Source organism: Dasypus novemcinctus, chromosome 19 (assembly GCF_030445035.2).
Source record: "Dasypus novemcinctus isolate mDasNov1 chromosome 19, mDasNov1.1.hap2, whole genome shotgun sequence".
NCBI classification, from domain to species: domain Eukaryota; kingdom Metazoa; phylum Chordata; class Mammalia; order Cingulata; family Dasypodidae; genus Dasypus; species Dasypus novemcinctus.
Genome location: NC_080691.1, coordinates 7212986 through 7226313, shown reverse-complemented (window position 1 = coordinate 7226313; position 13328 = coordinate 7212986). Strand labels below are relative to the sequence as shown.

Here is a 13328-nt window from a genome sequence, read left to right as displayed (position 1 = left end):
ATTCACATTGTTGTGCTACCTTCAAAACTCTCCTTTACCAAAATTTTCCCATCTTCCTGATAGAAACGCTGTACATTTTAACCCTTAAGTCCCTGTTTCCTACCTCCACGACATCCTCTGATGACCTGTATTCTGGATTTTGACTCTTTAAGTTTGCTTATTCTAATTATTTCATAGCAGAGACATCATAAAATATTTGTCCTTTTGTGCCTGCCTTCTTTCACTTAGCTTGTTATCTTCAAGATTCATCCATGTTGTCACTTCTATCAGAACTTCATTCCTTTTTACAGCTGAATAATATTCCATTGTATGTATACACCACATTTTTTTTATCCTTCATCCATTGATGGACATGGTTTGCTCCCATCTTTTGGCAATTTTTAATAATGCCACTATAAACATGGGTGTGCAAATCTCCGTTCAAGTCCCCGTTTTCAATTCCTTTGGGTATGTACCAAGTAGTGGGTTTGCCAGGTCATGTGGTAATTCTGTTCTTAGCTTTCTGAGGAACTGCCAAATTGTCTTCCACAGCAGGTACGCCATTTTACTTTCCCACCAGCAATGAATGAGTGTTCCTTATTTCTCCACATTCTCTCCAACTCTTGTGCTTTTCTGTTATTTTAATAGTAGCCATTCTAGTGAGTGTGATATGGTATTTCACTGTGGTTTTGATTTGCATTTCCCTAATGGCTAATGATATTTAGCATCTTTTCATGTACTTTTTGGCCATTTGTTTATCTTCTTTGGAAAAATACCTATTCAAGTTTTTTGCCCATTTTTTAATTAGGTTGTTGTCTTTTTATTGTTGAGTTGAAGTAATCCAAAATATTTTCTGGATATTAAATCTTTACCGGATATGTGGTTTCCAAATATTTTCTCCCATTGTTTGCTTTCATGATAAAGTCTTTTGAGGCCTCTCATTTGTTGTTTGTGCTTTGGGTATAAAGTTTAGGAACTCATTGCCTAACAAGGTCCTGAAGATACTTCCTTACATTTTTTTCTTGGAGTTTTATACTTCTGGCTCTTATATTTGACTCATTTTGATTTTGTATGTCGTGTGCAGTAGAAGGTTGTTGGAATTTTGATTGGGATCGTGTTGAATCTGTAAATTACTAGGTGGAATGAACATCTTAATATTCAGTCTTTCAGTCCATTAACATGCAGTCCTTCCTTTTATTTAGGTCTTCTTTGATTGCTTTTAGCAGTGTTTTATAGTTTTCCATGTATAAGTCCTTTTCATCCTTGATTAGATGTATTCTATATTTGATTCTTTCAGTTGCTATTAAATGGAATTTTTTTTCTTGATTTATTCTACCGATTGTTCATCACTAGTGTACAGAAACACTGTTGATTTTGGGGTTTTGATCTTGTACCCACCACTTTGCTGAATTCATTTAAATAGCTCTAGTAACTTAGTTGGGGATTTTTCCAGATTTTTTGTATATAAGATCATGTCATCTGCAAATAGGAAAGTTTTACTACTTCCTTTCCAATTTGGATGCCTTTTAGTTCTTTTAAGTGTTTTATCAAGAAGGGGTGCTGGATTTTGTGCGTTGTTTTTTCTGCATCAAGTGAAAATGACCTTTTTTCCCCTTCATTCTGTTAATGTGGTGTGTTTACTAACAGATGTTCTTGTTGAACCACCCTTGCATATCTGGAATGAGACCCCCTGGATTGTGGTGTACAGAGCTTTCAGTGTGCTGTTGCATTCAGCTCGCTAGTGTTTTGTTGAGGATTTTTGCATTTCTATTCATAAGAGATACTGGACTGTGGTTGTCCTTTTTTGTAGATTCTTTACCTGACTCTAATGTGAGGGTGATGTTGGCCTTGTAGAATGAGTTAGGGACTGTTTCTCCCCTTCAGTTCTTCTGGGAAAGTTTGCGCAGGATTGGGGTTAATTCTTGGAATGTTTGATAAAATTCCTGAGAAAGCACCTGTTCCTGGGCTTTTCTTTGTTGGGAGGCTTTTTGGTCTCTTTACTGGTTATGGTTTGTTGGACTCTTGGTTCTTGAATAGTGTGGGTAGTTTGTGTGTGCCTAGGATTCTGACTTCATCTGTTTCATCTGGACTATGTAATTTGTTGCCATGCTCTCATTCAGAGTATCTCATAGCCTTTTATTGCAGTGGCTTGGTGGTAGTGTCTCCTTTGCATTTCTGGCTTTATTTGTGTCCTCTCTGTTTCTTTGTCAGACTAGCTAAAGGTTTCTCAATTTTAATGATTTTTTTTTCAATGAACCAACTTTTAGTTTTGTTGATTCTCTTTTACTGTTTTTATTCTTCTTCTCTATTTCATTTATCTCTGCTCCAATCTCTATTTCCTTGCTTCTGCTTGCTTTGGTTTAGTTTGCTCTTCTTTTTCTAGTTCTTCCAGTTTTGAGATTAAGTCTCTGATTTGAAATCTTTTTTCATGTAAGCATTCAGAACTATAAATTTCCCTCTCAGCCCTGCCTTTGCTTCATTCCATAAGTTTTGGTATGTTATATTTTCATTTTCATTCTCCTCAAGATATTTCCTAATAGCCCTTGTGATTTCCTCTTTAACTCATTGGTTGTTTAAGAGTGCTGTGTTTAATTTCCACATATTTGTGAATTTTCTATTTCTCCATTGTGGTCAGAGAAAATATATTGGATAATTTTGTTGTCTTTTAATTTATTAAGACTTGTGTTGTGACCTAACCATATGGTCTATCCTGGGAATGATCCACGTACTGGAGAAGAATGTGTGTTCTGCTGCTGCTCTTGGGTGAAGTGTTCTAGATATGTCCGCTAGGTCTAACTGGTTTAGAGTATCATTTAAGTCTTCTATTTCCTTATCGATCTTCCATCAAGATGGTCTAGCTTTATCAAAAGTGGTCTGTTAAAGTCTCCTACTATTAATGCAGATCTGTCCATTTCTCCTTTCAAATCTGTCAGTATTTGCTTCATATATTTTGGGACTCTGCTAATTAGGGGCATATTTATTTATGAATGTACTAGCATTCCTATTTTTTCGCATCTTCACAAACACTTGTTATTTTCAATTTTTTTAAATAATCTTTCTAGTGGGGTATTATTATAGTTTTGATTTGCTTTTCTCTAATGACTAATCATGTGGAGTATCTTTGAGTATGCTAATTGTCCATTTGAATATCCTCTTTGGAGAACTGTTTATTCGAATCCTTGACCCATTTTTAAATTGGGTTGTCTTTTTTATTGTTGAGTTGTAGAAGTTGTTTGTATATTCTAGACATTAAACCCTTATCAAATAGATGGTTTTCAAATATTTTCTCCCATTCTGTCTTTTCACTTTCTTGATGGTGATCTTTGACACCCAAAAGTTTTAAATTTTGATGAAATCCATTTTATCTATTTTTGCTTTTGCTCCACATGCTTTTGGTGTCAAATCTAAAAGTCCCTTGCCTACGACAAAATCTTGAAGATACTTCGCTCTATCTTCTTATAAGAGTTTTATAGTAGTAACTCTTATTTTAGGTCTTTGATCTATTTTGAATTAATCCCACACCCAGCCCCAGGAAACTCTTTATCCCCTTTCTGTCTCCTTGCATTTTTCTTTTCTGAAAGTTTCCTGTACTTGGAGTCATTCAATATGTGTTCTTTCGTGCCTAGCTTGTTTCACTTAGCATATTTTTGAGTTTCATCCATATTGTAGGATGTATCAGAGGTTCATTCCTTTTTACTGTTCCATCATATGGAAGTGAATTTTTATGTCCCTTTCTAGAACCAGAGTGTAAATCTGTAGCATGAGTCAAAAGAAGGCACAATGGTGGCTGCTGGGGGTAGGGAGTGGGAGGGAGAGATGTGATGTGGGGGCATTTTCGGGGGTTGGAGTTGTCCTGGGTAGTGCTGAGGGACAGTTACCGGACATTTTATGTCCTCCCATGGCCCACTGGGTGGACTGGGGGAGAGTGTGGGCTATGGTGTGAACCACTGACCGTGAGGTGCAGCGGTGCTCAGAGATGTATTCACCAAGTGCATTGAGTGTCTCATGATGATGGAGGAGGTTGTTATGGGGGGAGGAATGGGGGGAGGAGGATGGGGGGTATATGGAGACCTCATATTTTTTGAATGTAACATTAAAAAAATAAATAAAGACCCCAAAAAAAAGGCACAGTGGATGCAGGAAATGCAAGGGGGGTGCAGGTGTACCTCAGTGGTTTAGTGCCTGCTTCTCATGTACAAGGTCCTGGGTTCAATCCCCACCACCTCCTAAAACTAAATAGATTGATTGATTGACTGACTGATTGATTTTTTAAATCACTTTTTTAAAAATGGTGAGCAGATGTAGCTCAAGTAGTTGAATACCTGCTTCCCATGTATGAGGTCCTGGGTTTGAGCCCTAGTACCTAAAAATAGAATTGTCTTTTGGGCCTCCCACTTAAGTTACCTGAGCTTAAGTGTTCAATCTCTTACCCTTCAGGGTCACCTTCAAACACTCATTGCAGAAATCCAGGACTATAATATAAGAGTGTGGATGGGTTAGGGGTGGGTGGCTGGGATTCCTCTAGAGACCAGGGAAAGATGCTGTCCATGTTTCAGAAACTATAAGGAATTTTTATAGGATACAATATTAAAGGACAGGCCATCAACCTGGGATTTAGTTTGTACAGAAGCAAAGTACACCTTGGGAGTCAGGGGCAGTGATCCCCCAAGGCACCTGCTATCTGCTAGGGGGTCGGGATGCAGGAGGCCTGAACCAGCTCAGGGCATTCAAGGAGCAGCAGCTCATTTATCCCTCAAGTATCTGCAGAAAGTACAACAGGTACCCACGCCCCTAGAGAAGGAAACTGCTCCCCTGTGCCGACCTACCTGTGAGCTGAGTAAAGGGGGTGCCCACTGCTCAGCCAACCTGGGGCTGCCATAGCAGACCCAGAAAAGGACTTGGGCACCGACAGAGCTGTAGCTGAGGCTGCTCCTGCCACGGGCATCTCCCAGGTCAGCATTACAATCTGGTCAATTAAAGCCACACATTCATAGCCTTCCCGTCTACACTCATCTGGTCCTGGGAGATTTGAACAGAGTCTACACAGTATATGATAAAACCCATCCCAACTTCAGTTGGGAAAAAGCCCAAGCCTGGTTCTCTCTCTGTAAGGATGAGGAAACAGAAAAATCACTGCACCTGTACAAATTCAGAAGGTCAAAAAGACAAGTCTGAACTTTCTGAGCATATGGGCACCTATAAAACAGACTTAATAGGGAACAGGAAAAAGAAATTTTCAACCTCTGATTTGTAATCTCATGAATTATATCTGTAAAGCTGGTGCAGCTGATAATGTGGAAAGATTGCTTAGAAATAGATTGCTGAATTTTAAAATGTAATGAAAGAACTAAAAACAGATTGGATGAGAAAACAAGTTTGAAATTTTTTTCAGATCTCAAAGGGAAGGAGTAGAGGCAGAAGGAAGAGCATGAAGGTAGAGCAATAGGCTGTCCCCCAGGAGAGGCAAGTCCGGGCCGTACGGCAGACTTCCCACAACGTTAAGTGCTAGAGAGGTCTGCAGTGTGAATGAAGTTTTCCAAATGCTGGAGCAGAAAGCCTTCCAGACCTGTCAACAATCTCAATAATTAGGTACTTAGCCAAAAAAAATGATCAAATGTAGTGAGAATGCTATTCAAAGAAAAATGTTTCACCTTAGATGCTTATGTTGGTAAAGAGAAAATGGAAATAAAATACTTTTTTTTTTTTAATCTGGTTTCATCGTTCCTGTATTTGTAGGCCTTTAAGGTTCTATCACTTATTACTTCAACATTTCTTTTTTAATTTTTTTTTATTTCCCCATCCTGCCCCTGTTCTCCCCATTGTCTGCTCTCTGTGTCCATTCTATGCATGTTCTTCTCTGTCTCCTTCTGTTCTCATTAGGCCACTCCAGGAACCAATTCTGGGACCTTCCAGAGTAGGAGAGAGGCAGTTACTCTCTTGTGCCACCTCAGTTCCTGGTTCTGCTACATCTTTTTGTTTTCTCTGCTCTGTGTCTCTTGTTGTGTCATCTTGCTATGCCAGCTCTCAGCATCAGCCAGCACTCATGCGCGGGGTGGCTTTCCCACTCTGGGTGGCATTCCCACACACAGGGGCACTCCTGTGTGGGGTGGCATTTCCAGTGTGGGCTGGCCCTCCACGTGGGCCAGCTCGCCCTCACCTGGAGGCCCTGGGCATCGAACCCTGGACCTCCTACATGGTAGACAGGAGCCCAATTGGTTGAGCCACATCTGTTTCCTAAACGAAATACTTAAAGCATTCAACTCAAGTGTCTAAGAGAAAGAAGAAACTATAAAATGTGTCTAAGGAAAGCAGGAAAGGGGAATCAAAAATAAGAACAGAAATTAGTGAAGGAACAATAATAAGAAACCAGTGTAATAGTCAATTGTTGGGTAAGTTTAATATAGAAAAAAAAAAGGATTGGGGAGCAGATGTAGCTCAGTGGTTGAACACTTGCTTCCCATGTATAAAGTCTTGGGTTCAATCCCCAGTACCTCCTTAAAAAAAAATCAAATTTCAAATCCACAACATTGTAAACAAATGACCACAGAGCTATTCTTTTAAGGACATAAGATAAAGCTATGTAACTCAATTTGAATGAATTTGAAAATCCCTGAAAAATATTGTTTTCTAAGGAAAATGAGTTGCTCAAATTGTTTCAAGCAGAGATGGGAAAGTGGCAGAGATGCATATTTCTTAGACGAAATACCTCTAAAAGCACAGTAGGCCAAGACAAGGCAAGCTGGTTGACCATCAAGAGCCAGAGAAAGCTGTGTCATTCCCGCCAGTGCAAAGCAGGGAGCAGCTGGGAAGTGAAGGCACTCCACAGCCCTGGTAGTGAGACCCACAGAGGCAGGCCAGCCTAGACCTCCCGCCGGCCCAGCTTTGTGTTAAAATAATGATCGGTCATCTCAGGAATCCCGGTGGGACATTGCACCCGAAGAACTACTGTGGTTGTCATGTAACAGATGAGGGACTGTCCGTGTTTTTATCTCAATAGGTGCTAAAGCATCAACATTTCCTGAAGTAGTTGATAAAAACTTCTTTAATATAACAATAATTTATGTTGGGAAAACAAGCTTCCATTTGGAAAAGAAATATTTAAGAGCCCCCCCCCAACATCACATCCAGTGACAGTAATAACCCCAGAAAGAGTAAATATTTAAATGTGAAAAAGGAAATCTTAAGAGTGGGAGAAAATAAAGAGAGCTTTTCCAAAGTAATCTTGGAGTTAGAAAGGACTTTTTAAGAATTGAAGCCATAAATCATACGGAAAGATTAGAAGGGCTGACGGGCAGGGCATAAATAAAGGAAAAGATCAAAAGTGATGATTTGTAATATACTGGGAGGCAGAGGGCTAATATACTTACTAGAGAAAGAACACTTATAAATCAATTTTTAAAAGACCACCATTGCAAGAGAAAAAATGGACCAGACATGAAAAGATTGTTCACAAAAGAATAGATATTTAATAAATAGTTTGTTTTTCATTTACAAGATACTGCTTTTTAATCTTTCTCACAAATTGGCAACATTAAAAAAACGCTTCTGCTAGATGATAGGAGAGCTGTGAGGAAACGGGGACCCTCGTGCATTGTTTCTGGAAGCGTAATTTGGACAGCCTTCCTGGAGGAGGCCAGAGGACATTGGAGTGTGAATGTCCTTTGTCCCAGCCCCCCTGCTCCTAGGAGGTGTGGCTCAGAGATGGGGGTGACAGGTGCCAGTCACAGTGTGGGGCCTAAAAAAAAAGTAGGGAAATGGGAGCAGTTGTGGGAGATTATGAAATAAATTAGCATATTCATGCTAAGAACTACTGTTGCCATTTTGTTAAATGATCTGTATTTGCTAACATAAAAGCATGTCGACAGTATTTATATGGAAAGGTGCTTATTAAATGATAACAGGTTATAAAGCTGTGTGCTGTGATCCCATTTTTCTTCTGTAAAAATTGTGTGTAGGTGAGTACTCATGTGCTTGCCAGGGACACCCCCATCCAAACTGCAGTGGGTCTTTGATTTTGTTCGTGGATGTACATTCCCAGGTTTTCCTTAGAGAATGCTATTAATTTTGACATTAAAACCTAGCAGTTAAAGTTGTTACCTTAAAAATGGAAGCATGTCTGATATGAACAATGGAGGACTTGGGGCTGGTGGTTCGTTCATGAGTACTTCCTGAGTGCCCGCTCTGTGCCAGGCCCTGTGCAGCATCCATGAGCATGGCAGGCACACCGTCGTGCATGCGTGGTTCTCCCCTGCGGTGGCGCAGACCCTAAACAGGCACATCAGTGCAAACGAGAGTCTGTGGTCTGGAGGTGAGAAGGTGGGGAGAGACGGGCAGCGGGGAGGCCCGCCAGCAGTGCTGAGACTGCCCTGGGTCCAGCGTGCTCATGGGTGAAGAGAGCCAGGGTGGCTGGAGCGCCCCGTGCAGGGGCAGGAGTGGGACAGATTAGCTGCAGAAATAGGTAGGTCCACACCACACAGGGCGTGGGAGCTGTGGAAGGACCTCGGAGTTGGTTCTGCAGTGGGAAGCCATTGGAGACCGTCGGAAGTGCTTTCAGAGCTGTGATGTGTTCAAAATGGCTCTGCAGAAGCAACAGTTATGCACTTGAATACTGTATAAAGAGCTAATGCCTAATCCCTGCTCTCTAGCTGTTCCTTGGGTGTGTCACTTAACCCTGTTAGCCCCTGCTTCTTCATTTTGGTCAGTTGGCATCGGTTCTATGGGATTGTAAGTGTTCACCGAGACAGCATGTAAAAGATGCCTGGTGGTCAATGCTTTTACACATCCATTAATAGTATCCTTTGACCTTATATTTGGCATGCCGAAAAGCTGTGTAAACTGCTTTACGTGTTGTGCTTAGATAGAAAGCCTTCAAGAAGCTTTCCTTTTAATATATGTTGCTTGCTTACTTTTCTAATTTGAGGAAAGAGATGGTTTAGGAGGAATCATTATAAGATCATTTTGTGATTTAATATTTTATTCTAGCCCGTTTAGTCATTTTGATTAAGCATTTTAAGTGAAGTTTACTCTTCTTTCGCCTGTGTTTGTTAGAGACGATATTATTGCAGGCAGTAAAGGGTTAGTTAGTTTTGGTCTGCTTTTTTCCTCATGGAAAATTTCAAGCATATGTAAGAATAGAGCCTAATGTAAGGACCCTGCACACACGAGCACTCCTCACTCCGTTTCAGAAATTATCCCCAAGACTAACCTTATTTACGATATCTCAGTCACAACCTGTGCCCAGAATATTTTGAAGCAAATTCCAACATCACACACATCATTTTAGCCATTTTATCTGAAAGATAACTGCTCTTTTTAACATAAACACAACAAAACGGTTAATAGTGAATATCCTTATAAAACATTTTCAAATCCCAATGTTATATTTTTGGGTTGCTTTTTTTTTTGAGGGGGGAGGCGACTATCATGAATGTAAACATACAGCATTCCAGACCTGAAATTGCATAACTGCATAATCAGTACAGACTTATTTTGCTTCTTTCCAATTTGACTTAAAAAATATTGTTCAGGGTATGCTTTGTAGCTAGATGTGACTATTGAGGAAAGATTATGTTTCAAAAACCTAGACTATTTAAGTGCTTTGCATCTTCTTTAAATCCTTCATTGGTTTAGAACTGATGAGGGAAGAGCGGTTCTCAGGAGGACCAGGGACGTAAATGTCACCCATCCCTACAGCCTTCTCTTATTTGTCTGGAATTCGTTTTCCCCGCACAGCTGATTTGCAGTATATTTAGGCTTTCTCCTCATTTTGGTTTACTTGCATATCCGCCATAAATAATAACTCATGGTTTTGAAAATAAAGTATCTTGGTACAGTCAGTTAGCAGTTTGTAAGAGCCTTTACCATCTGAAGGAGAAGGGGAGTCAGCGAGTTGTTGAAATGGATGGGGTGAGACCCTTGGGACTGTCATTTCTCTTAAAATATTCTAGGGGAGAAAAATTGAACCAAAGATTTAAAAATTCAGAGAGCTGTATAGAGTACTCTAACACAGTTGGTGCCCAGTGAAATGTCTGCTGATAGAGGAATGGATTTTATCCTGTTTGCTTGATAAGAAAGGACTGTGTCATGAGTGGGGATTTTGTTCAGGGACCTTCTTGAGTGGAATCACATCTTATGCCTGCTTACCTAACACAAAATCGGCTGGGTGCGCAGCCCCTCCTGCCACAGAAAAGGGAAACTGTGCAGGGAACCCCATGCCCTACCCTTCCTTTCAGGGAGGTGTGCATGCGGGGTCCCGAGGCGGAGCTCCCACTGCGTTGTCCCCTGCCTGGGACATTCGTCACATGAGCCTCCCCAGGCCCAGCCTGACCCAGGCACCCACCACACGGACCGCAGCCTCTGCATTTACAGTGGGTTCCAGCAGGGTCCTGGGCACTGCAGGCCTGACTCCCCGGCAGGAGAACCCCCTCCTGCATAAGATGTGGCTCCACTCAGGATGGGTACCCCTTCTGCTGACCACTGCTCACCCAGGAGACCGGAGGGCCTGTGACATTTCTGCCCTCCTCTTCTAGTTACCTGACCATGTGTTACAATTTTCACCCTTTCTCAATAGCCTCCTTTGCTCCAATAAGCTTTGCAATCAAGGCCAAAGAAAACGACCTACTTCCCCTGGAAAAAAATCGCGTTAAGCTAGATGATGACAGTGATGATGATGAAGAAAGCAAAGAAGGCCAAGAAAGTTCTAGTAGTGCCACAAACGCTAATCCAGCAGTTGCCCCACCCTGTGTAGTTGTTGAGGAGAAGAAACCTCAACTTACCCAAGAGGAGCTAGAAGCAAAACAAGGTTTGTAGATACATTTTAAACTTCTTGAAAGAAAGTACATAAATACAAGATTAATCTAAACCAAAAGTATTCAGGCTGCCAGCTAGAATCTTAAGTGTGTGGAGTTCATTTGGGAGTTGTGTCTCTTTTTTTTTTAGCATTTGGAAAGTTCTGTCGGAGTAATGAGCACGACTCTTGATTAAGCATCAGATGCAGTGCCTTTGGCACTTTGTAGAGAAAGCACGTTGGTGCCTTAAACCTTTGCACCCCAGCTCAAGTGCTGTGATGGAGAAAGCGCTTTGTGTTTAGATTGCAGCCTTGGGGTGCAGAGCTCGCCCGTGCTCCCAGCTGGTGCTAATGTCCTACACCAGGAGGTGCCCCTTGGCCAGGCTGTCTCAGACCAGGATGGGCAGGCCCTGAAGAGGACCAGCCCAAGCTGGTTCTCAGGCTGGTTCCTGCGCAGGGGCAGCACGCTCCACCACACGTCCCCAGTGGCGTGGGGGGGTGGGGCCGCCCAGAGTCGTCCTTCCCCCCTTCCTGTTCCACATTTAGTTAGTTCATTAACGCTCACCTTTGTGGTTTATATCTAACGAATTCTCTTAAATTGCTTTTTCTGTACATATACGAACAGATCAAGCAACCTGTGTAAGAGGTAATGTTTTAACCACAATTTGCCTGTCAAGAACGTGCATTGTACTATGGTTGCTCTCCCCAAGCAAATTTGGATTTATGCATGTGTATCTAAATCTGCACTCACTGTGTAAGTCAAACCACTTGTTGGATCATTTGGAGCAGAACACTTCGTATGTGTCGTGTGCCTTGCCTCGTATGATTACGTGCGATCCGTGTTCACATGAACCGTTCTGAGGGTCTCCATTGTTCCAGCTCTCACTAGGTTGGAAGCACATCAACTTTCTGATTTTGGTTTTAAAAGTAGAATATCAAAAAAATAAAATTATATACCTATATTCTCAAAAACCTATTTGCCCAATTTGTTTACCTATTCAGAAATTTGTATCATGTTAGGTTTCCTTTAATAATTATATCTAATTGTATGTTGTGACCCTTCTGCTCCCTCTAAAAATTAAGATAGCAATATAAAATACTGCTTGCTCTAAACTTTTTTTGTTGTTTATTCCTTAAGCAAAGCAAAAGTTAGAGGATCGACTTGCAGCTGCTGCCAGAGAAAAGCTCGCCCAAGCATCTAAGGAATCAAAGGAGAAACAACTTCAAGCAGAACGTAAAAGGAAAGCTGCTTTATTTTTACAAACCTTAAAAAATCCTCTGGCAGAAGCAGAAGTTGGAAAAATTGAGGAGAGTCCTTTCAATGTAGAGGTAAGTTAGAGAAATTGTACCTCGACATTCTTAGAGTTCCACAGTTGAGGAAAGTATATATGTGCTAGAAACAACTAAAAAAAAAACGAAAAGAAAAGAAATAAACAAAAATAAATAAATAAATAGATAGATAAAAATACCCCCCAAAAAAATAGTAAAAAAAGTATATATGTGCCGTCACCCCTGGCTGAGAGGGAGATTAGCCCCCCAGTTCCTTCCTCCTCCATGGGCTTCCATACTGTTCCTTACTGGCTGCGAGTCTTTAAGGATCTGATAAAACTCTTCCCATAAATGCACATAGGCACGTAAACACCAAATGTTGGGTACAGTTTCAGAGAATTTACAAGCCCCTGGACCCCAGATTAGGCATCTCTGCCTTGTGGCTTACCATACAGGACTGGTGGGAGAGCATTCTAGGAAACTTGGGGCAGGCTTGTAGGTGGAATACAGTATAACAGGCTGCATTAAGGCGTGTGTGGCAGCGGTGAAGCTGGGGTCTACGGCAGTACCAGTGTTTTCATTCAAGTAAGGAGTAAAATGGTGGCCATCGTCTTTTGGTGAGAGGGGTCCAGAGTACAGACCCCTGAGATGACCGCCTGGCACCAAACTCTTCTGCGCGTCTCCAGTCTGTGTGGCCACGGCTTGGCCCCCCACCCCAGGCCCTAGTCCCTCCTCAGATGGCGATGACAGAGCTGCAATGAGGCTGGGCAGGGTGGGAGGTGCTCGGATGGAGCCCGAGACGGGGCGGGCTGCAGTAGTGTCGGCTCCACGGCAGCACCTCATCCTCCGTGAAAATGCTGTGGAGTCTCTCACGTTCTGTTTTATGTGCTCTTAGAGCAAGTCCACCTCTGACTTTTGTTGTGTGTCTAAACCCTATTTTAAGAATATCTAATGATTCTTTTGTGAGTTCGAAAACATTGTAGAGACATGACTTTTTGTGTGTGTATGTGTGTGGCAGTACAATGCACAAAACATGTGAACCATTGTGAGGTGAACAGTTCAGTGGCATTTAGTACATTCATAATTTAGTACATCCACATGAGATACTGTGAAACCATCGCCAGTATCTAGTCCAAAAGACCTAACTTTTTTAAAGTAGGAAATGTAAGAGAGCATGATTAATCCATTCAGGTTTGTGGGAGGATTAATTGTCTTTGTATCAATCACTTGTGACAAACTGAACTTTTTATAGCTAGTTTCCCAATTTTAAATGCATTAAAGGCCTCTTTCCATT

General features: G+C 41.5%; 1 protein-coding gene across 6 annotated transcripts in view; it reads left to right on the top strand.

Annotated features, from left to right (window-relative positions):
- Nucleotides 1-13328, top strand: part of SFSWAP (splicing factor SWAP) — a 76890-nt gene that overhangs the window by 38818 nt on the left and 24744 nt on the right. For all 6 annotated transcript variants that reach the window (XR_011646464.1, XM_071209735.1, XM_071209734.1 and 3 more), the window contains 2 exons: nucleotides 10550-10780; nucleotides 11904-12094. Coding sequence is in view for 5 of the 6 variants with exons in the window: in XM_071209735.1 (XP_071065836.1) it covers nucleotides 10550-10780; nucleotides 11904-12094 (422 nt within the window). In the remaining variant the exon portion in view is untranslated. The remainder of the gene's footprint in view (nucleotides 1-10549; nucleotides 10781-11903; nucleotides 12095-13328) is intronic.